Raw genomic sequence first — 27,481 nt, 5'->3', positions numbered from 1 at the left:
AGAAGTGGTAGAGGATGTGTGGATCAGGTGTTTGCCTTGAAGAATGTATGTGAGAAATACTTAGAAAAGCAAATGGATTTGTATGTAGCATTTATGGATCTGGAGAAGGCATATGATAGAGTTGATAGAGATGCTCTGTGGAAGGTATTAAGAATATATGGTGTGGGAGGCAAGTTGTTAGAAGCAGTGAAAAGTTTTTATCGAGGATGTAAGGCATGTGTACGTGTAGGAAGAGAGGAAAGTGATTGGTTCTCAGTGAATGTAGGTTTGCGGCAGGGGTGTGTGATGTCTCCATGGTTGTTTAATTTGTTTATGGATGGGGTTGTTAGGGAGGTAAATGCAAGAGTCCTGGAAAGAGGGGCAAGTATGAAGTCTGTTGGGGATGAGAGAGCTTGGGAAGTGAGTCAGTTGTTGTTCGCTGATGATACAGCGCTGGTGGCTGATTCATGTGAGAAACTGCAGAAGCTGGTGACGGAGTTTGGTAAAGTGTGTGGAAGAAGAAAGTTAAGAGTAAATGTGAATAAGAGCAAGGTTATTAGGTACAGTAGGGTTGAGGGTCAAGTCAATTGGGAGGTGAGTTTGAATGGAGAAAAACTGGAGGAAGTGAAGTGTTTTAGATATCTGGGAGTGGATCTGTCAGCGGATGGAACCATGGAAGCGGAAGTGGATCATAGGGTGGGGGAGGGGGCGAAAATTTTGGGAGCCTTGAAAAATGTGTGGAAGTCGAGAACATTATCTCGGAAAGCAAAAAATGGGTATGTTTGAAGGAATAGTGGTTCCAACAATGTTGTATGGTTGCGAGGCGTGGGCTATGGATAGAGTTGTGCGCAGGAGGATGGATGTGCTGGAAATGAGATGTTTGAGGACAATGTGTGGTGTGAGGTGGTTTGATCGAGTAAGTAACGTAAGGGTAAGAGAGATGTGTGGAAATAAAAAGAGCGTGGTTGAGAGAGCAGAAGAGGGTGTTTTGAAATGGTTTGGGCACATGGAGAGAATGAGTGAGGAAAGATTGACCAAGAGGATATATGTGTCGGAGGTGGAGGGAACGAGGAGAAGAGGGAGACCAAATTGGAGGTGGAAAGATGGAGTGAAAAAGATTTTGTGTGATCGGGGCCTGAACATGCAGGAGGGTGAAAGGAGGGCAAGGAATAGAGTGAATTGGAGCGATGTGGTATACAGGGGTTGACGTGCTGTCAGTGGATTGAATCAAGGCATGTGAAGCGTCTGGGGTAAACCATGGAAAGCTGTGTAGGTATGTATATTTGCGTGTGTGGACGTGTGTATGTACATGTGTATGGGGGGGGGGGGTTTGGGCCATTTCTTTCGTCTGTTTCCTTGCGCTACCTCGCAAACGCGGGAGACAGCGACAAAGTATAAAAAAAAAAAAAAAAAAATATATATATATATATATATATATATATATATATATATATATATATATATATATATATATATATAATATCAATCAGCCGGGTGGTTATATCATAAACGATTATAGGACAATAATAATTCCGATATAGAACGATCTTAAGACAATAATTCCAATTCAAACGATTTCAGAACGATAATAATTCCGATATAGAACGATTTTAGGTCAATAATAATTGCGACATGGAACGATTTTAGGACAATATTTCTTCCGATTTAGAATGACTTCACGACAATATTAATTCCGACACAGAACGATTTTAGGAAAATAATAATTCCATCTTTAATGACAATCATAATTCCGACAGAGAACAATTTTAGGAAAATAATAATTCCATCTTTAATGACAATAATAATTCCGACATAGAACGATTTTAGGACAATAATTCTACCGACACAGAAGGATTTTAGTACATCGATAATTCCATCTTTTAAGACAATAATAATAATGATTCGATCTTACTGTGAGAATATTTCAAGACGTCTCTTGGTGTCCACAAATTTCCCTTTTTTAATCTTTTTTTTTTTTAAACAAGAGCCATGACCAGCGAGGACATGCCATGAAGTTCAACGGCGAAGTGAACAACGTCCTTCACTTGTCACGTTTTTTTCTTTTCAAATCGTACGTTATAATTTCTAACGTAACCCTTCTTCTAATTACATATTCGATCTACTGTATTTTCTTTCTATGTTTAGTCTTTATTTAACGTAATTTCGTCAGCTCTCTTTTATCTTGGCCCCGAAAACATAATAATTATAGCGTTCTTGGCGTACGATGTTGGGTAAGTCTTTTAAAAAGGCGAAGGGTAATATCGGTCCATCCCAAGGCATGCATCCCTTCCGTCATACTAGGAGTTTGAAAAAAACATTAGAATACCCTCACACACACACACACACACACACACACACACACACGTGTGACATCACGTTCTACCGCCCAGGATAAAGCCGGCGCGCAAGACCCTACATTTAATCCCATGCGCCACGATGACTCCGCGCGCCATCACACACACACACACACACAACCTCCTACGCCAGCCACTCACACGGCTTTTCTTCTCAGGGTCTAACTAATGAATAGTACGAGGGGGGGGGGGGGGGAATTGGGTTGTTAGAGCAGACGTCGTAGGGACAACCAATCTTACAGACACATCAAGAACGCCGATGTGTGTGTGTGTGATGGTGTGTGTGATAGACATGGCAGCGGGAAGCGGCTCCGGACACACACACACTATACCGGGCATTTAAAAACCAACTCTCGGGGACACACGAAGACAGGCCAGCCCCTAAATATCAAAACAAAACTTATCTCTGGCGGCCTGAAGTACGCATGTCGTGAGTTAAGCTCCTTGAAGGGCCATACGAAGGTATGAACCATCGTCTCAAAGGGTCACCCGACCCGTGCGGCCTGGCTCACCCGCCACACCAAGAACGACGATAACGCGCATGCGTGAACAAAAGGGAGGGAATGTCCAACACGATGATTTCATTCACGCGAGAGGCAAGAGACTTTCTCCGCTCTCGTCTGAGGACGTTACGTCATCGTCCTCAAGTGTCACGCAGATGCCACCTCTCCCCCCCCCCCCGTCCCGTCTGTCCGTCCGTCTGTCTGTCCGCCCGGACAGGACAGGGAGTGTCGGGCGACCGTGAAGAGAGAGAGAGAGAGTAGCGGGAACCCGGGGCGGGGGCTGCTTCCGTTTGGCCGGAAACGGGGGGAGGGGGGAGAGAAAGGGGGGGAAAGGGGAAAACTTTTTCATATATATATATATATATATATATATATATATATATACATATGATGTTGGAAAGGATCACAGTTTTGCGCGTGATCAAGATATTCCTACGAGTCCAGGGGAAAATGAAACACGATAAGTTGCCAAGTGCACTTTCGTGTAATAATCACATCATCAGGGGAGACACAAGAGAGAAATATAACAGTCAGTTGATTTACATCGAAGAGACGAAGCTAGGGCGCCATATGGTAAACATGTGATTGTCCAAGACAATCGCATTTTTACCATGCAAGACATCATATCTGTGGGGGTTTTTTTGGGAGTTTTAATTATGTGAATCAAATGAGGAAAAATGAATGCACATAAGCCTATCCTCTATCTGTTAGTGGACTTTTTTTTTATATATATATTTATGTAAACACGATCTATACAATTTTCCTCCATGTGATTTTTATCACCACGTATCCCAACCCCTATATATGCATATATGTTGACCGGCCTAGTTCTCCTGTTCATACGCACTAAACCCACTAGTAATGGACTCCCTCTAGTAGGTGACAATTCGCAGACGACAATGAGGTGGGAAATGATTATTGTCATGCCACAAGAAAATCTAAGCGTCGGCTGCTAGCTAGCTAGCTAGGTAGGCTACAGGCCCGACACAGGGCGAAAATGGTAGGTAGAGCGGGGCGCACAGCTGGCAAATATAAATTTAAAGATTAGATGCTTAGAGAGAGAAAGACGAGAGGGCGAGTGTGTATGTATATACTCAGCTGAGTGTATGTATATGTATGTATATGTATGTGTATGTGTATGTATGTGTATGTATATGTATGTATATACTAAGCCAATGATAATTTATAGGGAAGGATAAGCAGTGAGCAATATCTAAGAAAAAAAAAAATATACGAAGTTATATAATACTAGGCGCCATCGTATGACATGGAATTTTAAGTAAACTATTTCTTTACACTCCCTGATGCGCTCCCACCTTAAAAATCCGAGTTGTACTGGTACCCACCTTAAAAATCCGAGTTGTACTGGTACCTACCTTAAAAATCCGAGTTGTACTGGTACCCACCTTGAAAATTCAGTTGTTCTGGTCACCTTATTTCGAGAAACAGAAGAGTACACCAGCAAGTTACCACAGCGATTCCCCGCATTTGCAATCATTTTCTTCGAACGAGGCGAAGCACTTCCTTAACGGGGTTGTTCACGTATGGTACGACTGACCAAACAAGAGTAGTATAGTGCAATACCACTGACAAGTTTAAGGAGAGACATGTCCTTTTTATTCCAGCCCATGACCGACATTATCTACAAAAAGGTTATTGGTATTTCTCCTTAAGCCATTTTTTGTTTTCAATATTACCAAGACAACCATTAAGTTTCTGTTCTCTTCCACCATCACAACTGACCTCGAAATGACCTTGATAAAGGTCTGCTGTTGTCATTTCCATTCTTGTGCATTTGTTCGTAAGCAAAATAATACTAAGAATGACAATAAAACCATCAGCAATATATATATATATATATATATATATATATATATATATATATATATATATATATATATATATATATATATATATATCCTCCCCTCTCTTTCTTTTTTCAATTTTCCAAAAGAGGGAACAGAGAAGGGGGCCAGGTGAGGATATTCCCTTAAAGGCCCAGTCCTCTGTTCTTAACGCTACTTCGCTATCGCGGGAAATGGCGAATAGTATGAAAGAAAGAAAATATATATGTGTGTGTGTGTGTGTGTATGTGTGTGCTGTAAAATAACATTCGGCAAACACTGCACGAGTGTTCAATTTACTTGTTTTTTATTCGTAGCCGATAAAATACTCTAGATGAACGTTTCCTCAAAAGAGCTGAATAAATAAATAAATAAATAAATAAATAAATGGTCATGCAACAGGATTACTCATTTCGGTATTTCAGATAAACAATATCTTTTTTTTTTAATGTTGGAGGCTCCAGTCACGGACAAAGGTGCACATTAAAGCCGGGGACTAACTGAAATATAGAGAGAATCATGAAGATGAAAAAGAAAATATAGAGAGAATCATGAAGATGAAAAAGAAAAGAGAAGGGGGAAGTATTTGCGACTTTTTGAGATAGTGAAAAACCTGTCTTTGGAAATATGCCAGGTCATAGTTATTGGGAAAGACTATGAGAAGGTAGAGAGTTCCAAAGTTTCGAGGTGTAGGGAAAGAAGCAGGTATCAAAACGGCCCACCCTTGAGTTGCCGATGGCCACACTATAATCATGTGACGCAGCAGCATCTTGCTGAGTATTGTGTGGTCTAGCTACTGGTGGGGGGCACACAAGCAGCCAGCTATCGGGAGCAAAAACCAAAGTAATACCTTATATAGAGGGGAAAGTGAACTGACAATGAGGCTTAGGGTAAGGGGGTCAAGTTTGGAAGTTAGCCTGGGACAGTTTGTAAGGCGGACCGCTTTCGACTAAACTTTATCAAGTAAGGATACAGAGCTAGAACCACCCCAGATATGAGAGCAGTACTCCATACAAAGACAAATCAATCCCTTGTATAAATGGACCACCTGTTCAGAAGAAAAGTTTTGACATCTAAACAGGACATCCAGTTTAGTAGAGGTAGACTTAGCTATTCCGGTAATGTGAGATTTCCAAGAAAGAGTGGATGCTACAGTGATACCAAGTATGTTCAGTGAGTCAAGAGGTGGAATTACAGAACCGTCAAAGGAAAGACGAGTGTTGCGAGGATTCTTCTATAGAGAGTTGGGTAGAAAGTGGGTCGCGGAGGCTTTAAACTTAACAAGATTTTGTGTACCCCACTGAAATATCCTGTCCAAATGTGAGTTTACTGAGGAAGCTGTGTCAAGACGAGATGCAGATCAAGTGAGAGAAGATGGAGCAAAATTGAAAGTTGTGGATGAATGCAGTGTTGAGTCGTCAGCGTATGAATGCATACGATTATTAGTGGTGGAAAGGAATTCGTTGAAAAAGAAATGGAGAAAAAGCATAGGGAACAGGACAGAACCTTGAGGGACACCGCTGCAGGTGGAGAAAAATGAGGAGGCTGCTCCATCAACAATTCTGAGATAGATCGGCCAGAGAGGAAGGTAGATATGAAGGAGCAAAGTGAGAGGGGGGGGGGGGGAAGAAGCCAAAAGAGAGGAGCTTAAAGATGAGACCCCCGATGCCACACCCGGTTCAAAAGCCTTAGATATGTCAAGGGCAACTACCCATGACACCCCAAAATCTTTCAGGGATGATGACCAGACATTAGTAAGATAGGAAAGAATATCACCGGTGGATCTCGCCTTACGGAAGTTTTCAAAATACTCGCTAAACACCGCTAATTCTCATCGTTAAGCCCTGGTGACACTGACAGACTTTTAATCTTTTTCACTGCAACGCTTTGTGTCACGAACGGTTCCTTGAACTGCTGGACGGACGGAGACGGTATGTGGTTAGGCAATGACAACGTCTGTCATCCACTAGGCTCCACTAACTTCGAGTTGGCTATAGATAGCTCCAGCGACGCAATGGGGCTGCAGTGACTCGTACCTGTGAACGACTGTTTATTGATCACGTAAAAGCTGTGTGTGTGTTTGTCTGGCGTCCTCAATGAATGGCATAAGTGTTGCGGTGGGGGGGGAGGGGGGGGAGGAGGAGGGGTACCACTGCAATGCTCAGGACACACTGCTCTAAACACCTGTAAAATATTTTACGAGACCCGGCACCTCACACTGCTCTGAACACTTTATTCTACACGAGACCCGGCACCTGTCGATTTCTTTGGTTCCCATCACGCAACCCACTTGAAGTATGAGTGCTTGAACCTTGGAATCCGTTGTTTACAGCCTGAATTTTAGTTTTACTCCAGTGAGTACAGAGAAATCTATAATAACCGGCTGTGAATGATGGATATGTTAACAACTGTTAACAACCACATTCAAAAGAAAAAGCTGGATCCTATAAGAGGAAGAAATATGGAATGTTCCATCACCCCCAACATATTACCTTTGGCTTAAATCTCTTTAAATATGGCTGATTTGGCTTGAATGTTTAAAAATTACGTATGTATCAGACATCTTTGTCGTCTGGTTGATTCACGATGGGTCGGCTAGGTTCAGGTGATCGGTACGACTACTTTAAGAAGCGTATGAAACTATTAATATAATTATATATGTTGGCATCACAGCATATTAGTCTGACAAATTAAAATTCCAGCTTACGAACTCTCTCTCTCTCTCTCTCTCTCTCTCTCTCTCTCTCTAATTATTAAGTAGGGTGACGCTGCGAATTCAAGCTTATCATTATCATCAGCGAAAATCAAATCAATGAATCGGTTACGGTTTAATCTGTCACACCCGCTGCCGCCACTTCAAAGAATGTTAGGCTAGGTTAGGTTTCCTTGGGCCCGAGGTAATTCTATGTTAGGCTAGGTTAGGTTTCCTTGGGCCCGAGGTAATTCTATGTTAGGCTAGGTTAGGTTTCCTTGGGCCCGAGGTAATTCTATGTTAGGCTAGGTTAGGTTTCCTTGGGCCCGAGGTAATTCTATGTTAGGCTAGGTTAGGTTTCCTTGGGGCCGAGGTAATTCTATGTTAGGCTAGGTTAGGTTTCCTTGGGCCCGAGGTAATTCTATGTTAGGCTAGGTTAGGTTTCCTTGGGCCCGAGGTAATTCTATGTTAGGCTAGGTTAGGTTTCCTTGGGCCCGAGGTAATTCTATGTTAGGCTAGGTTAGGTTTCTTGGGGCCCGAGGTAATTCTATGTTAGGCTAGGTTAGGTTTCCTTGGGGCCCGAGGTAATTCTATGTTAGGCTAGGTTAGGTTTCCTTGGGGCCGAGGTAATTCTATGTTAGGCTAGGTTAGGTTTCCTTGGGCCCGAGGTAATTCTATGTTAGGCTAGGTTAGGTTTCCTTGGGCCCGAGGTAATTCTATGTTAGGCTAGGTTAGGTTTCTTGGGGGCCGAGGTAATTCTATGTTAGGCTAGGTTAGGTCTCTTGGGGCCCAGGTAATTCTATGTTAAGCTAGGTTAGGATCCTTGGGGCCGATGTAATTCTTTTGTTAGGCTAGGTTAGGTTTCTTGGGGCCGAGGTAATTCTTTCTCTTCGCGTTTCTTCTTCTTCTTTTTTTTTACGTGACTTTACAAACGAGAGAGAGAGAGAGAGAGAGAGAGAGAGAGAGAGAGAGAGAGAGAGAGAGAGAGAGAGAGAGAGACTCATTCGAGGAAACGTTCTTTGATGTATTTGACGGAGTGGGATTTTCCGATGAAAACCCATTCTTCGTAGTGAAATAAAGCGTATGGGGTACGGTAATGAGGGGTTAAATGATAATAAATGTAAAATACCAATAAGTATAAACACACAAAATGTAACCCCTGTCTATCTTAACGCTTTCAGATGTCTAGTGTGCAGTCCGTTATCAGAATAAATTCAACACCTCATACGCAGTAATTCAACACCTCATACGCATTAATTCAACACCTCATACGCATTAATTCAACACCTCATACGCATTCATTCAAGCTTTCAAGTAAGGTAGACATTTGAACTCGTAAACATATTTTCAAAGCTCGCATTCAAGTCAGACTCGCGTCTCCAGGCATGGCGTCATTCGCTGGAAGCATAAATAATCAAAGAAAATAAATAATTCCACACTATACATGTAAGTTTTCTTAGTTGTATTAAACCTTCACTTGATTTGCATATGGACATGCCAACCGAACCAAACTCTTTTATAAGAGCCAAACAAGGCTCAATGTAAATGATATTTTTGTCAGTGGCCAACACGTACGTGTTCCTCTCGTTCGTTGGTTCACCACTGGCAAAATGTGATGGTGCTACACACTTAAAACTGTTCACCACTGGCAAAATGTGTTCGAGTGCTACACACTTAAAACTGTTCACCAGTGGCAAAATGTGTTCGAGTGCTACACCTTAAAACTGTTCATTTTCAGTGTGTCACACCACGATTTCCCTGTACTTCAATGCATGCCTGGCCACTTTACGAAAACAAAACTGATGAATGTAAATGTTCTACACCAGAAATACCACACCTAAATTCCATACAATTTCAAAGATTCTGTTGGTCATTTTCTGTCAATTTTTTTTTTTTATCTACGTGTCTGTCTTCTAGACACAATCACCTTCACACCACGATGTCCCTCTACTTCACAAAGTCCAGACCACTTTTTTTTAATGTAAATGTTCTACACCAGAAATGCCACAACCTAATATAAATTCTATACAATTTCAAAGATTCTGTTGGTCATTTTCTGTCAACTTTTTTTTTTTTTTTGTCCACGTGTCTGTCTTCTAGACAATCACCTTCACACTACGATTTCCCTCTACTTCAATGCATGCTTGGCCACTTTACGAAAACAAAACTGAAGGATTTAAATGTTCTACACCAGAAATACCACACCTAAATTCTATAATTTTAAAGATTCTGTTGGTCATTTTCTGTCATCTTTCTTTTTTTGACCACGTGTCTGTGTTCTAGACACAATCACCTTCACACTACGATGTCCCTCGACTTCACAAAGCCCAGACCACTTTTTTTTAATGTAAATGTTCTACACCAGAAATGCCACACCCTAATATAAATTCTACACAATTTCAAAGATTCTGTTGGTCATTTTTTGTCTTTTTTTTTTTGTCCACGTGTCTGTCTTCTAGACACAGTCACCTTCACACCACGATTTCCCTCGACTTCACAAAGCCCAGGCCACTTAACGTATGCAAAACTGATGAAGCTAATTGCATCTAGACCACAAATACCACACCCTATACCAATCCTATACATTTATAAAGATTCTGTTAGTCATAACTTGTCATTTTTTTACCCACGTGTCTGTCTTGTAGACCAGTTGGATAATGACCACGTGGAATCATTGGTGTTAAATAATAAGTTAAATAACAAGTGCCAATTACTACTCACCTCCTAAGCCTTACCTTGTGAACAGACATAGCATTAAGGAGTCTGTAAATCTCTCCTGACATCTAAATAACAAGAACAAAGACAATTACTGTCATTCTTAATGAAAAGCTGTAACTTACCTTTTTCCGAAGTCGAGTGACATCATCATATACGGTTTTCGAGACATTGACACTAATCACACCTTTTCTCCGCACTAATAGTACAGTTCGCACTCATCTAGTCATTCGTAATGCTCTGTTTACGTAGCACATTGACAGAAATCGACACCGCTTTGATTAGAAGGATAAAGGACACGGAACACAGGCAAACTCACACGACACATGACACAGTGTTTACCAGGGACGCACGAGGACAGGGGGTTTACATCCACCTGGCTTAAAAAGGTGATGCAAACACCTTTTTCTCTCTTTTTTGCAGTTCATTATTCTATCTAAAATCCTGGTAACAGTGCATTTATTTTAAAAATATTCCAAAGCATGGTTTTCTTAGAGTTAGCGTGAGTTTGAACGCATTTGATAATGATGACAGTTTCGAGTTTTGGTGCCTCTTTATATCGTAATACATTCTTCAACCAAAGTCTATAATATTTCATCTCTTTTAATCTATATCTTTTGGACCTTGGGCCAATAAATTGTATTTCTACGAAGTTCATGTAACTTTAAATCCGATATTGCCATTTCGCTCATTTGTAGTTGGTGTAATATTTTGAGCTCGATAAACATGGTCTAAATGATATCTTCTAAATTCGATTTTTGATTGATAAAAACAAATATAATGTTCAGTTATAATTAGCATGACCCCCCAGTGACCTTACCACCTGTGCTAGTAGTTTTAAAAATATATCACAAACGAACGTAACTAAACTCGAACGTGCTAGAACTAATTCAAAATAGCTCACTTAGATAATTCAATGGCTTGCTAATAAGAAGAAAAAAAAGGTAATAATGAAAGAGTCGAGAAAAACATGACAATTAACCTGCTTTAATTATGGCTATTGCAGTCAGCTATCACAACACTGAGTCAGAGTGAGCGGGCGGGCGACCATGTTTGCTTGTGGATCATAGTTAGTTTTTTCTTCTTTGGTGCACACTAGCGGATGATTGTGACAAGGCTCATTCACCGTCACTTTAAATGAATCAAACTCAACCTTACTAAGGTTAGGTTTGGTAACGGAAGAAGAAGGTAATGTATAAATTCTTTACTAGCTCACACCAAGCCGTCGGTCGTCCTTCTTCGATTTATCCATCATTCTGTCCCAGCCAGAATAAACTTAACACATTATGGCGTGCCACACGAGGATATGTTTTTTGTTTCTTTGTCCTCACGTGTCAAAATGACTGTGAGTAATGCATTCTTGGATTTCGCTGCCTCAGACGATGTGTGTGTGTGTGTGTAGTTTATGCGTTGACTGATTTTCCAAGTCATTTGAAAATAGAACCGTATCTAAATTGCCCTCTTCACTTTGAACAATCTTTTTTTTTTTTTGATATTTTGATCGTCCCTTTACGAGGTTGGATTGTTATTAGTTTATTTTATGTGGCAGACTAATGCCTGGTGATCTCAGACCTCCCTCATGGCGAGTGGCGCCTCCTGTAATTAATTATAAAGTAGCCGTGCTAACATCAAGAGATGATGAAACATGTTCTAAAAAAAATTATATGTCTTCCCAAAAGCCACCACACCAATAGGACGACGGCACCCTAGAGCTCTCTCTAACCCAGCCTCAATAGGCCGCCTTCCCCATTTGACTGACTGATTGGCTTGTTTTTTTTGTTTCATATTGGCATTCCACTGTGTCGACAGTTAAGGTCGGGATGGGGGGTGGTGTCTGACCTCTGACCTCCCCCCCCCCCAGCAGTCATTTGTTCATGGTTTAGCTGATGACATTTTACGTATTTACCAGCATTGCTCCCCCAATCAAGATGGGGATGGACAGGACATGCCACTCTGCCCTTTGTTCTCCAATTATGGAACAAAAAAGAATGAATGTGTAGTTATACATAAAGATATTGGTTCTAATGTCACTTTATATATTTAGAACACTTACCACAAGGATGTTGATATATATATATATATATATATATATATATATATATATATATATATATATATATATATATATCTTGAATTATTACGTATATTTGATCTTTTTGGTAAGGTGTACTTTGAATTTGAATCTATTGATGTAAACAATCAGGAAAAAAAATAGACTGGAATTTTCCAGGTAGGGAGATGTCATTTTCAACTCCCAGAATTGAAGGAGGTTAAAAACCAGCTAGAATTTATCATTGAAAATCTGTATCTAGAGTTTCCTTCCTGTACATCTGTATTGACGTCTAGTTCAATCTCACTTTTCATCTTATTTAAACAAAGCTTCTTACATATCTACTTCTCTCCATAACTTAGGCAGATGACTCAATGATTAATATTCCAAATGTTGAGAAAATACTTCTCGACATCCAATATTTGTTTTTGTCTGTAGGGTGGGAAAAAAATTATAACCTCTACTAATTCATATTATAACCACTACTAATTCATATTACAACCACTACTAATTCATATTACAACCACTACTAATTCATATTACAACCACTACTAATTCATAACTTGTCTCATGGCTGCACAGGTAAAGGTGGAGGAGGTTGGCGAGGAGCAGACTGTGTTCTCGTCCCAGCCGGCCTCCCACACCGACTCCCCGGTACCTCCCAGAAGCGACTCCGGGTGTGAGGTCCTACCAGGGCCCTACACTCCCAGCCAGAGCCCGCTCCTGCCCCGCCTCCACCCACACACACAGTCCCCCACACACCTCTACTCCCCCACGCAGTCGCCTGGACCCAGTAGGCATGTGTCGGGCTTCTCATCTCCCTACAGGTGAGTCATCGGGTCCTGAGAGGATAAAATCTCTCTCTCTCTCTGTCTCTCAGGATTCGTTTATTTACCCTTGTTTTAAGAAAAGATTGGTAGCCATTTGCAACATGTCCGCACAAAGTGGCGGGTTCAAGTACTTTGCCTTCGCTCGTGTGCTTGTAAATTGGCCAGTCTATAAGGTAAGTGTGAGGAATAGAATATATGTTGTAAAATATGCTGGCGGAGTGACATGTTGAAACATACGTTTGAAAACATATTATTAGCTGATATTTTCACTTTTTTTTATTGACTCAAGTCAGCCAGACTAGAAAAATAATTCCATCATTAGGAAACTGATAGTGGATTTATAGCAGTTTCTTTAGTGTTTGTAAAATAAACTTAAAATTACCACACATTCAGTGTCATCTGTAATTCACTGTGAATGCGAAGGGCCATTGTGTCATAGAGTATGATTTAAGTGGGAACAAATATATGTATTCCGAGACCACACAGCAGAGGGGTGGCGAGTTAACCCAGGTCAAGTCTTGGGGTAGAGAGGCAGGCAGGCAGGTTCCCAGCTGCTCTGCAGAGAAGGCGAGGTACGAACGAGCTAACCTCAGCCGAGAATGACCAGGCACGCATTAGGTATGCTTTATATCCCACAGCACAGTTATGGCCACCAGCTAGGACCTAACCCACCCACGCTCAACCTATTTCGTGAATTACCCGTGCTTGACTTTTCGTAATTTGGTACAATGTGTTGCGTGTGGGGCTCTGAGGTCCAGCTAACTATTAAATAACAGAGGTATCGGACGCCATAACAGTAAATCGCTTTATACACCTTAGAAAAATTCACATGTACATACATATGACGAATGGCATCTTGTGTATCTCTCGATGTCTGTCTGTACCCAAAGTAATTAATTGTCGACAGCAAGGAAAACCTAACGTGAAGACAACGTATTTGAAGGAAGTGGTTCATATTACGGTACACTGTAGCGAAAGATTACATATTAAGGACCCCCGTACCCACTCACATATTTGTCTCCAAAGTGTACCCTAGGGTACAGATGTTTGACTTACATAAAACTTATTTCCATTCCCTCACTCAGGAGCAGATCTACCTTCGTGTGGAGAGGTTTGAGGCCAGAGTGTGGAGAGGTTTGAGGCCAGAGGGTCGAGAGGTTTGAGGCCAGAGTGTGGAGAGGTTTGAGGCCAGAGTGTGGGGAGGTTTGAGGCCAGAGTGTGGAGAGGTTTGAGGCCAGAGGGTAGAGAGGTTTGAGGCCAGAGTGTGGAGAGGTTTGAGGCCAGAGGGTGGAGAGGTTTGAGGCCAGAGGGTGGAGAGGTTTGAGGCCAGAGTGTGGGAGGTTTGAGGCCAGAGGGTGGAGAGGTTTGAAGCCAGAGTGGGTGTACGAATGCATGTTCCAGTACGATGATAAAAGAGTGTGAAAGTTGAAAATGGGGGGAAGAAAAATAATTTGTCGACATTTTAGGCACTAAAGAATATAACAGTATCTAGTTTCGTATATTTTTAGTGTCTCCTTTACTTTATAATTTGATAATTTCAAAGCCGTGTGGGTGACATCCACCCCCAAAACCCTCACTAATTGAGGTTGTCCTTGCCACACAAAATAAGTAAAAAAAACAACTTGTACTAAAATAGACAATCTTTCTGTGTACAATTACTACATTTAAACTTGTTAGCAGACATACATGCGTGTGTAGACTAGGCTTTCGTTAACAGACATACATGCGTGTAGAGACTAGGCTTTTCTTAAACGTAATTTGGGGTGATTACGTTTTTCTTTTTTTTCATAAGTCGAAAGCTGGTATTAACAGAGACATTCTGCTCAGGTCGATGCATTTAGAATATAGAAAGAGAGAGATAGTGTGGAGTTTTAGCCTCCAAGAAACAGAAACACAGTGAGTTGGTTGACGTTTCTGCATTCACAACTCCACGTCAGTAGAAAGAACATTTATTGTCACCATGGTTGACCCAGCGTACCCTAATTGGAGCAATTTTCTGAGGTTATTATAGCCTTTTTTTTTCTTTTGTACTGTAAAAGCTGTATAATGATACTGACTCTTTGAATTACAGCTTAGTGAAGTAAACGCCATGTTTTCAATGCAAGCTACGCTACCTACTGCTATTTTTTTTTATGACGCTATTTTCTCTTATATTATATAATTATTAATATAATCTTCAGGAGGAAAACTGGTACGTTTACTACAATAATTGTTTCTGATGAAATCGTAAATAAAATGAGTTTCCTTATAGAAAATAACCCACACTTCTAGACAGACTTTGTAAGTGCTGTTTAAGCCACACTCCGTATTTTATTTAAACTCAGATCTTATATATATACATTTATCAGTTTTATATAAACTCGGTCTAATGTATATATATACATTTATCATCCCCTACTAACATGCAAAGTGGTGGCAAACTCCAAAGACCCTTTGAAAGCATTCAGGGGTAAGCATTTTATGAACATCAAAACGTGTGACTTTCTATTAATAAGATTGTGACCAGCGAATACCGAGTTTCCAATAAGAATACGACGCTGAACTCGCCATTGCATTTGTCTGTGTCATGTAGTTACGTAAGTTCGTTGTCTTTGATGGGGTATGCGTGAGCCATACGCTGCAGCTCAATACTTGGGGGAGACACCAAAGACAGCTTTCATTGCCATGGCTTAGTCTTATTATTCTGTCGAGTTGGCAGGGTATATATATATATCTTTTCTTTCTTTCTTTCATACTATTCGCCATTTCCCGCGTTAGCAAGGTAGCGTTAAGAACAGAGGACTGGGCCTCTGAGGGAATATCCTCACCTGGCCTCGTTCTCTGTTCCTTCTTTTGGAAAATAAAAAAAAAAAAAAAAAAAAAAACGAGAGGGGAGGATTTCCAGCCCCCCGCTCCCTCCCATTTTAGTCGCCTTCTACGACACGCAGGGAATACGTGGGAAGTATTCTTTCTCCCTTATCCCCAGGGATAATATATATATATATATATATATATATATATATATATATATATATATACATATATATATCACATTGTTGTTACCGTGATGAGCCAATTATAAGATGACTGATGGTCTTCCAGTAGATTTCAAGTTCCAGCTAGCTTGAAGGAACGTCAATGTATCCTTAGGGAAAAGGCATTCTGAGGTCATTGCTACCGGCAAGCTTTAATTTGCCAAGCAGCTTTTCCTTCCTGGAGTAAATAAGTTAGACAAACCAGGGCAATAAAGGAATCCGCTGAAGCTTAAATGCGACGAAAGTAAGAGGGGGGGAATGTCCCATCTTTGCTTGAAAACAACAAAAATTGGACCCAAAACGATCCAGAATTACCGTAACAATTCTTTCCTTCCAGTAACTATGTTAACGTTAACTTTGGTATGCGTAAACACTCGTTAGAGAGTCACAAGAGGAGGGGGGGGGGGTTCTCATGAACAAGAGTAATGGAGAGAAATTGAAATTTCGTGGACTTTGCAACGCAATTCTTAGAAACTGGACCCCAGCCAGAGCGGTGTATTCTAAGACAAATACCAAGCATGTATTGGGCAATAATAATACTTAAATCTATTTTATTCATGGCGATACTTTACACCAAGGATTACTACGACTACTAAGAAGACAGCCATGATTCATTTAGATGGTTCGTGCCTCACACTAGAGGAAAAAACAACTCGAGACGTGGGTGCACTGCGGGACCAAATTCTTCGTAATAATGACTGTATTTCCGTAACGTCCTTAGCAAAGGAGGAAAAAAAAAAAAGAATAAGCGATCACAAGGATAGATATTCCGCTTGTTTTAGAAATTACGCTCTGCCAGTTCGAATTTAACCATTTGTGTCCTTTTTTCCGCGTGTAAGTTTCACAGTAGATTTCGGTAGTGGCTAAATATTAGATTCTGAAGCACTGGAGTCATGAATATTTGGCTAAATATTAGATTCTGAAGCACTGGAGTCATGAATATTTGGCTAAATATTAGATTCTGAAGCACTGGAGTCATGAATATTTGGCTAAATATTAGATTCTGAAGCACTGGAGTCATGAATATTTGGCTAAATATTAGATTCTGAAGCACTGGAATCATGAATATTTGGCTAAATATTAGATTCTGAAGCACTGGAGTCATGAATATTTTATATTTGTAGATGATAAGATAGAAAAAAAAATAACTAGACTCCACATACTTCAGTAACCACATTTATACACTTGCTCCATCTTGAGAGAGAGAGAAGTGTTAATTTAGAAGTTTGATTGAACTGTAATTGGACCCACAACACACCTTTGTGAATAACAACACTTAAATGCAACTTGGCGCGAGATTGAACCCGCGTTCGGTTTTGTGCCATAGCGAGAGAGAGAGAGAGAGAGAGAGAGAGAGAATTACAGGAACCAGCCTGAATGAGGTTCCATTGCTATTGATAGGTCGCCTTTGGCCAAGCTGCATTATTGTCAAGGGGACGAACGAATTGACAATCTTGTTCAGGAACTTCTCATTCCAATGGAGGTTATCATTTCCTTGCCTCTGACTTGGGGCTTAAGGCTGCAGAGGTCCTATACAAGAGGATATATATATATATATATATATATATATATATATATATATATATATATATATATATATATATATATGTACCCTGAGTGTAGCTAAAGAGCTGGTCTTCTGCCTCTGTCTCCAGTATGACAGGGATGGAGTTAGGAAATACCGTACGTAAAAATTTACATTCGTGTTCTTAAGTTTTGGCGAGAATGTCCGTTTGTCCGTCTATGTGGAATTTGTATTACTTCCTGGGAAATCTAGGCTTCACTTCAGATGGTCAGTTTATATATATCCTAAATAAGTACTTGTGATTGTGTGTAATAAGGGAACACTTTATGTGACAGTTTTGAAATGGTATCTGGATCCATAGCAAGGAAGGTAGCCTGTCTTAGCTTCTTGTCATTGAAATATATTCCAGGCCAATTTTTTTTTCTCTCTCTCTCTCTCTCTCTCTCTCTCTCTCTCTCTCTCTCTCTCTCTCTCTCTCTCTCTCTCTCTCTCTCTCTCTCTCTCTCTCTCTCTTCTTGTCATTGAAATATGTTCCAGGCCAGATTTCTCTCTCTCTCTCTCTCTCTCTCTCTCTCTCTCTCTCTCTCTCTCTCTCTCTCTCTCTCTATCTATCTATCTATCTATCTATCTACATATCCCCATTTTTTTTTTCAAAGCAAGGTGTGTTATGGTGTCACTTTGTCATTTGTCTTCCCGTTAACTTTTCACCTTCCAATCCTCCATGAAATTACTGAGCCACTCTGAACTCAGCTAAGCACAGGCTCGTCTTTGAGTAATCCTTGTTCACGACTGCATCCGTTCCCTCCAGCCACCATTCAAGATGTCAGCTGTTACTGAACAAGTTCAGAGATTTGTAAGATACAGGGTAATAATGAGTTTCTAGTATCATTTCATGACATACATTAACAACTGTAGGAGTTATGGGTGTATATATAGATTCTACAGAAGTACTCAGAATGAGTAACAGAGAGAATGAAAGGGGGGGAAAAAATGTTCTTATTTCTTAGATTGGGAATGATTTTTGAAGCTAAGATATTGTGGATCTTTTCAGAGGAGGTCTGTGAATATTTTCTCATTTCTGTTTTCCTTCTAGTTTCATTATACAAAAGAAAAAAAAGATGGAATAGTGATGGAAGTCCAGTAGCTGATGAATGTTAACTTTATTTACTTGGGATATTTATCTTTATTTGATAACTGATTTTGCCTGATATATTCATTAAAGAAAATGGTAAATAAAGTGCAGTTCAGTAACAGTACTGCAAAAAATATTGATACAATTCATTTAGCTAGTAATCACTAAGACTATATTTTGCGATGATGAAATGTTTAAACCTGAGCGTTCATTATGTATTGTCTTATCTACATTATTTCGCGATATGCAATTAGGTTCTTTATCAGGTGGAAACACGTCATTTATCCCACTTTTTCCCAGAATAAGAAGCATTATAGTCACTTGTCTTGAATATATATGATTGAGGATCGATGTGACTCGGTGATTTCTCACTGGTACCAACTGATTTACCTGCTTGAGAGGCAGTGTTAGATATTTATAGGATACACAGTTTAGGAGAATGTAAGATGCATTCAATTCTTTGATGTCCACAGTAATAAAAAAAGAAATTGGTACTCAATACTTACGGTAGGACCAAAAGCGATGTTTGCCCACGGTCTCAATAGCCGTGTTGTTTGACCTGATCAGTGTCTTGGAATGGATCTTCTTTAATTCTTTTCTTTCTTTTGCAGCCACACGCCATCAACAGGGCTCAGTCGTAACAACAGCGATGCTTCCCAGTATGGCGGCTCTTATAATAGCTATTCATCCGCTCCATCACCCATCTCTCCCACGCACTACTCCCCATCACAGGTGAGTTCCATTTGACCCAGCTACGTTGGAAGTCAGACACGATCATCCCAGCCAACGCAAGTTGGGGGGGAGGGGAAGGGATAGGTTCCAATCCAGTATGATAATCTTATCACAGTTCTTGTGTTTGATGAGACTAATGTGTTAAGCTTTAGCTTTATCATTCGTCTTTTAAAGAAGGTGCTGGTTTTTTTTTGTGTTTTTTTTTTTGGCAAGGTTTGAATGCTTTTCTATAAGGCCTACCTACCTACCATCCCCCTTCGACGCACCATCCCCTTCGTATATTAAGTTCTACTGAATCTTTTCATGTCTTGAGTCACTGGTTTCTGTAGGGATTTTTATGAACCCAATAGGTTTCGTTTATTGTTTATTTCATTTTCATGGTCACGGTGACCCACTTTTCCTGTATTGCGTCATTTGGGGGTCAGAAGGGGAGGTGTGATTTTCTTGGGAGAACAGGTATTCCAGATTTCAGTTTATTGATAAACTTTCGCAGAGTGAATGAACGTGATTGAATTATTTGTTATCTTGACAATAAACTTGCTTTTCTTAGATGCTGTGACGAAGCTACTATAGGCGTTGACGTGGCAGAATGAGGGGGGAAAAATTAACCTACGAAGTCTTTTGTGTCCTTTGACATCCAAACCCTCAGTCACATTCAACATTTTTCTCCTCTTTTCCCAGCCTCCTTCATTCACAGCCCCATTTTCTCCTTTCTTTTCCTCTTTCTCGATATCTTTGATCTGTTACTTTACTTTGTTTCATCTATACTCGAAAAAGTTCGGTTCACTCCACAGTGTTATCACTTCTGATGGCGTTGAAAAAGGTTTCATTTTTTTGTTATTATTGTCACAGCAAACACCTCTTGCCGGACCGGAAATCATATACTGGACTGCCAGATGAAAGAAAACCAATAAGATGACGGTTTTCAACAAGACTAGCTTTTATAAACTTTTAGTCATCTTAAGATTAGTAGAAGTTATCTGAAAGAGGAGCCTATAAGATTCGTGAAAGTCGTGTACAAAGCACAGGTCTGTGCCTGGGGTGGCCCAATATCCTTTTATCTTTTTAATGATTGTGTCATGATGATACAGTACTGGTTGTATATATGGTGGGTGTGCATGGAAACTAACCCCACAAGTGTCAAAGGGAAAAGCTCTCGTATAAATACAGAGTTCTTGTTTCACTGTATAACACAGGGCATAGATTACAGGATCGGTATAAGTAGTTTTCTGATCTCTGGACCTGATTTCACCCCATTTATTGAGAATAAAATGGAATGATGAGAATTAAAAGAGGGAATAATATATCAAATTGGTAGTATTTAACGAAATCCGAGTACAGTATAAGTGTCAGTTATCATGGTGTCTATCCAGAACATGTCTTTCCACGAAAAGAGGGAAAAACAAAGTACATATCTGACTGTCTGTGAGAATTATTTTATAAGAAATGAGGACAGGATTTTCTATAGAACTCTTGCAGCACAGGAAGCCATGACGTCCACCGGAATTGGGATCACAGTTCTTAGAAATATGATGTTGCTTGTGTGCCTGTGTAGGGGGGGGGGGTGTAGTGCAGTTCAAGTGAACAACATATGTTCACTGCTTTCACTGTGGTAGTTGCAATTGTGGGCATGGGGGGGCGGGGTCTTGTGATGTGTTGGGATGGTGATTGTGTAATGCTCTGACCATAGCACACAAAGGAATGGAAATTTCGTGTACATCTGGGAAGTGTAGTTTGTGATATAGGTGTATGCCGAGCCCGATGGTGTTAAACATTGGGTTGGTTGATTAGTTGTTTGGTGTTTGTGAAGTCATTTAGGTGTGTGTAGATATTTTTCCATTTTCATTCTAAGGCTTATTCATCTGTCTACATCATTCATGCCAAAAATCTTATATATATATATATATATATATATATATATATATATATATATATATATATATATATATATATATATATATATATATATTAGTAGTAGTAATAGTAGTAGTATTTTGCGTTGTCGCTGTCTCCCGCGTTAGCGAGGTGCGCAAAGAAACAGACGAAAGAATGGACCAACCCACCCACATACACATGCATATACATACATGTCCACACACGCCACTATACATACCTATACATCTCAACGTATACATACATATACACACACAGACATATACATATATACACATGTACATAATTCATACTGTCTGCCTTTATTCATTTCGATCGCCACCTCGCCACACATGAAATATAAACCCCTCCCCCCTCATGTGTGCGAGGTAGCGCTAGGAAAAGACGACAAAGGCCACATTCGTTCACACTCAGTCTCTAGCTGTCATGTGATAATGCACCGAAACCACAGCTCCCTTTTCACATCCAGGCCCCACAGAACTTTCCATGGTTTACCCCAGACGCTTCACATGCCCTGATTCAATCCATTGACAGCACGTCGACCCCTGTATACCACATCGTTCTAATTCACTCTATTCACACATATATACAGACATATACATATATGCGCATGTACATATTCATACTTGCTTGCCTTCATCCAATCCGGGTGCTACCCTGCCCCACAGGAAACATTATCACTTCCCTCTGCTTCAGCAAAGTAGCGCCAGGAAAACAGACAGAAAAGGCCACATTTGTTCACTCAGTCTCTCGCTGTCATGTGTAATGCACCGAAACCACAGCTCCCTATCCACATCCAGGCCTTACAGACCTTTCCATGGCTTACCCCAGAAGTTTCACATGCCCTAGTTCAGTTCACTGACAGCACATCGACTGGTATACCACATCGTTCCAGTTCACTCTGCTCCATGCACACTTCTCACCCTCCTGTATGCTCAGGCCTTGGTCGCTCAAAATCTTCACTCCGTCCATCCACCTCCATTTTGGTCTCCTGCTTCTCCTTGTTCCCTCCACCTCTGACACATATGTCCTCTATGTCGATCTTTCCTCACTCATTCTCTCCATATGTCCAGACCATTTCAACACAACCTCTTCTGCCTTTGCAACTGCACTCTTTTTATTTCCACACATATCTGTTACCCTTTCATTAGTTACCTAATCAAACCACCTCACACCACATATTGTCCTCAAACATTTCATTTCCAACACATCCACTCTCCTCCATACAACCCTATCTGTAGCCCATGCTTCGCAACCATATAACATTGTTGGAACTACTATTCCTTCAATTGCACCCATATGTATATATACTGGATTCAAACTATACAAAGTTACACCATGAATGAAAAGTCACCTCCAGTTAGGCATATTGGAACCTTGCAATTGGAAGACTCCTTCAAGAAATATCTTAGGGTCGTATGACTAAAAAGTTATTAAAATGGAGGAGGATTTTCTATAAGATTATTGTATTTACAGAGATATATTAAGAGACCATGTGTCGTAGAAGTCAACTAAAGGGGATGGGAGCAGGGCTAGAATCCCTCCCCTTCTTGTATTCTAACTTTCTAAAAGGGGAAACAGAAGAAGGAGTGACGCGAGGAGTGTTCATCCTCCTCGAAGGCTCAGATTGGGGTGTCTAAATGTGTGTGGATGTAACCAAGATGACAAAAAGGAAAGATAGGTAGTATGTTTGAGGAAAGGAACCTGGATATTTTGGCTCTGAGTGAAACGAAGCTCAAGGGTAAAGGGGAAGAGTGGTTTGGGAATGTTTTGGGAGTAAAGTCAGGGGTTGGTGAGAGGACAAGAGCAAGGGAAGGAGTAGCACTACTCCTGAAAAAGGAGTGGTGGGAGTATGTGATAGAGTGTAAGAAAGTAAACTTTAGATTGATATGGGTAAAACTGAAAGTGGATGGAGAGAGATGGGTGCATATGCACCTGGGCATGAGTAGAAAGATCATGAGAGGCAAGTGTTTTGGGAGCAGCTGAGTGAGTGTGTTAGTAGTTTTGATGCATGAGACCGGGTTATAGTAATGGGTTATTTGAATGCAAAGGTGAGTATTGTGGCAGTTGAGGGAATAATTGGTGGACATGGGGTGTTCAGTTTTGTAAATGGAAATGGTGAAGAGCTTGTAGATTTGTGTGCTGAAAAAGGACTGGTGATTGGGAACCTGGTTTAAAAAGAGAGATATACATAAGTATATATATGTAAGTAGGAGAGATGGCCAGAGAGCATTATTGGATTACGTGTTAATTGATAGGCGCGCGAAAGAGAGACTTGTCGATGTTAATGTGCTGAGAGTTGCAACTGAAGGGATGTCTGATCAATCTTGTGGAGGCGAAGGTGAAGAATTGTTGAGGTTTTCAGAAAAGAAGAGAGAATGTTGGGGTGAAGAGAGTGGCAAGAGTAAGTGAGCTTGGGAAGGAGACTTGTGTGAGGAAGTACCAGGAGAGACTAAGTGCAGAATGGAAAAAGGTGAGAGCAAAGGACGTAAGGGGAAACGGGAGGAATGGGATGTATTTAGGGAAGCAGTGATAGCTTGCACAAAAGATGCTTGTGGCATGAGAAGCGTGGGAGGTGGGCAGATTAGAAAGGGTAGTGAGTGGTGGGATGAAGAAGTAAGATTATTAGAGAAAGAGAAGAGAGAAGCATTTGGATGAGTTCTGTAGGGAAATTGTGCAAATGACTGAGAGATGTTTAAAAGAAAGAGGCAGGAGGTCAAGAGAAAGGTGCAAGCGGTGAAGAAGAGGGCAAATGAGAGTTGGGGTGAGAGAGTATCATTGAATTTTAAGGAGAATAAAAGATGTTTTGGAAGGAAGTAAATAAAGTGTGTAAGACGAGAACAAATGGGAACATCGGTGAAAGGGGTTAATGAGGAGGTGATAACAAGTAGTGGTGATGTGAGAAGGAGATGGAGTGAGTACTTTGAAGGTTTGTTGAATGTGTTAGATGATAGAGTGGCAGATATAGGGTGTTTTGGTCGAGGTGGTGTGCGAAGTGAAAGGGTTAGGGAGAATGATTTGGTAAACAGAGAAGAGGTACTAAAAGCTCTGTGGAAGATGAAAGCCGGCAAGGCAGCGGATTTTGAAGGTATTGCTGTGGAATTTATTAGAAAAGGGGATGACTCTGTTGTTGACTGGTTGGTAAGGATATTTGATGTATGTATGACTCATGGTGAGGTGCCTGAGGATTGGTGGAATGCATGCATAGTGCCTTTGTACAAAGGCAAAGGGGATAAAGGTGAGTGTTCAAATTTCAGAGGTATAAGTTTGTTGAGTATTCCTGGGAAATTATATGGGAGGGTATTGATTGAGAGGGTGAAGGCAAGCACAGAGCATCAGATTGGGGAAGAGTAGTGTGGTTTCAGAAGTGGTAGAGGATGTGTTTGGATCAGGTGTTTGCTTTGAAGAATGTATGAGAAATACTTAGAAAAGCAAATGGATTTGTATGTAGTGTTAGAGTTGATAGAGATGCTCTGTGGAAGGTATTAAGAATATATGGTGTGGGAGGCAAGTTGTTAGAAGCATTGAAAAGTTTTTATCGAGGATGTAAGGCATATGTACGAGTAGGAAGAGAGGAAAGTGGTTAGTTCTCAGTAAATGTTGGTTTGCTGCAGGGGTGTATGATGTCTCCATGGTTGTTTAATTTGTTTATGGATTGTTAGGGAGGTGAATGCAAGACTTTTGGAGAGAGGAGCAAGTATGCAGTCTATTGTGGATGAGAGAGCTTGGGAAGTGAGTCAGTTGTTTTTTGCTGATGATACAACGCTGGTTGCTGATTCGTGTGAGAAACTGCAGAAGCTGGTGACTGAGTTTGGTAAAGTGTGTGAAAGAAGAAAGCTGAGAGTAAATGTGAATAAGAGCAAGGCTATTAGTTACAGTAGGGTTGAGGGACAAGTCAATTGGGAGGTAAGTCTGAATGGAGAAAAACTGGAGGAAGTAAAGTGTTTTAGATATCTGGGAGTGGATTTGGCAATGGATGGAACCATGAAAGCAGAAGTGAGTCACACTATGGGTATGTTTGAAGGAATAGTGGTTCCAACAATGTTTTATGGTTGCGATGCGTGGGCTATAGATAGAGTTGTGCAGAGGAGGGTGGATGTGTTGGAAATGAGATGTTTGAGGACAATATGTGGTGTGAGGTGGTTTGATTGAGTAAGTAAGGAGAGGATAAGAGAGATGTGTGGTAATAAAAAGAGTGTGGTTGAGAGAGCAGAGGAGGGTGTTTTGAAATGGTTTGGTCACATGGAGAGAATGAGTGAAGAAAGATTGACAAAGAGGACATATGTGTCTGGGATGAAGGGAATGAGGAGAAGTGGGAGACCAAATTGGAGATGGAAAGATGGAATGGAAAAAGATTTTGAGCGATCGGGGCCTGAACATGCAGAAGGGTGAAAGGCATGCAAGAAACAGAGTGAATTGGAACGATGTGGTATACCGGGGTCGCCGTGCTGTCAGTTGATTGAACCAGGGCATGTGAAGCATCTGGGGTAAACCATGGAAAGTTTTGTGGGGCCTGGATGTGGAAAGGGAGCTGTGGTTTTGGTGCATTATACATGACAGCTAGAGACTGAGTGTGAACAAATGTGGCCTTTGTTGTCTTTTCCTACTGCATGCGGGGGGAGGGGGTTGTCATTTCATGTGTGGCGGGATGGCAATGGGAATGAATAAATGCAGCAAGTATGAATTATGTACATGTGTATATATGTATATGTCTGTGTATGTATATATATGTATACGTTGAAATGTATAGGTATATATATGTGCGTGTGTAGATGTGTATGTATATACATGTGTATGTGGGTGGGTTGGGCCATTCTTTCGTCTGTTTCCTTGCGCTACCTCGCTAACACGGGAAACAGCGACAAAGTATGATAAGAAAAAAAAATGTATTAAGAGCTGCAGCAAATGTTGATAATAGTTCCTATTATGTGAAGTGGAATCACTTCAAGAGAGAAAAGTTAACATACTCTTGGATCTTTGCAACCATTGCTACCTTTGAGAAATTAGAATGGAGTAAATTCATTTAATCCTACTTGCCATTATGCTGGAATCTGTGTATGTTCTTGTAGATTCAAAATATTAACTCATAAGTAAAGATGTTTGAATATGCTATATACCAGCCATTATGACTCAAGTTTATGTTTTGTCAAAGTAGACACCTTTAGGTTGATTACCACTCATGCATAATTTCATTGATTGATACTGATTATATCTGAGACTTCATGATAGAAGATCAGTTATGGTGATGATATATTATACAGTTAATTTTTAGACCACCATCCTTCTTTCTTGCAGTCACCTATCCAACAACGCCATATGAACTACTCAATGCCGTCTCACCAGTCACCCAACCTGGGTCGCGTCCCACAGTATCCAGGGGCAGCTCCAGGAGGTTTTTTTAATGCACCCCTTGATCTGCGAGAGACCCACAGCCTTGCAGGTCATCCGGATTCCTCTAAGGATCCTAAAGATGATGAGCGGCTAACAGCAGATCTGGCGCAACACTCTGTGATAGCAGCACAGTCTGGCATCACCAGGCAACAACTCATCAATAGGTAGGCTCAGACCACCCTTTGTTGATTCTGTCTCATCAGTACATAATCAGTATTTCACTGGAATATTAAGTTACTGAAAAGCCATCTTATATGAGTTATCAGATGATTGATAAATGAATAAAATTTTCATCACTCAGTAGCAATAAAGTTGATAATACAGTTATAACTGAAGACATGTAAAACTTACACATGAACAGCCAATATTGCTTGTCTTTTCACTGCACATCTCGAATTGATGAAAGTTATGTTAAGTATTTCCACTCACACAAATGGCATAATCAAGTTTATGTCACTACACTATAAACTTTTGATTCAAATGAATTTATGATTCAAATGAACTTATAACAAGGAGAGACCACATACTACTCAAAATTTTTCTTCATGACAGCCCCTGTCCCATATGCGGAGACAAAATCTCAGGCTTCCACTATGGCATCTTCTCCTGTGAGTCATGTAAAGGGTTTTTCAAGAGGACGGTGCAAAACAAGAAGAACTATGTCTGCATGCGGGGTGCTTCTTGTCCAGTTACGACCAGCACTCGAAAGAAGTGTCCAGCCTGTAGATTTGACAAGTGCCTCTGTATGGGTATGAAACTTGAAGGTAAGGACCAAAATACAAAAGATGCATGTGGACATGTGCATCCATGTATGTGCATGAATGGTA

General features: G+C 40.6%; 1 protein-coding gene across 5 annotated transcripts in view; it reads left to right on the top strand.

Moving 5' to 3' along the window:
* Positions 1-27,481, top strand: part of LOC139751469 (nuclear hormone receptor FTZ-F1 beta-like) — a 515,727-nt gene that overhangs the window by 465,122 nt on the left and 23,124 nt on the right. For all 5 annotated transcript variants that reach the window (XM_071666907.1, XM_071666905.1, XM_071666906.1 and 2 more), the window contains 4 exons: positions 12,720-12,964; positions 19,250-19,370; positions 26,559-26,818; positions 27,207-27,418. In XM_071666907.1, the coding sequence (XP_071523008.1) occupies positions 12,720-12,964; positions 19,250-19,370; positions 26,559-26,818; positions 27,207-27,418 (838 nt within the window). The remainder of the gene's footprint in view (positions 1-12,719; positions 12,965-19,249; positions 19,371-26,558; positions 26,819-27,206; positions 27,419-27,481) is intronic.

Source organism: Panulirus ornatus, chromosome 11, assembly GCF_036320965.1.
Source record: "Panulirus ornatus isolate Po-2019 chromosome 11, ASM3632096v1, whole genome shotgun sequence".
NCBI classification, from domain to species: domain Eukaryota; kingdom Metazoa; phylum Arthropoda; class Malacostraca; order Decapoda; family Palinuridae; genus Panulirus; species Panulirus ornatus.
The sequence above is the reverse complement of the archived record's forward strand: the minus strand, read 5'-3'. Positions and strand labels throughout refer to the sequence as shown.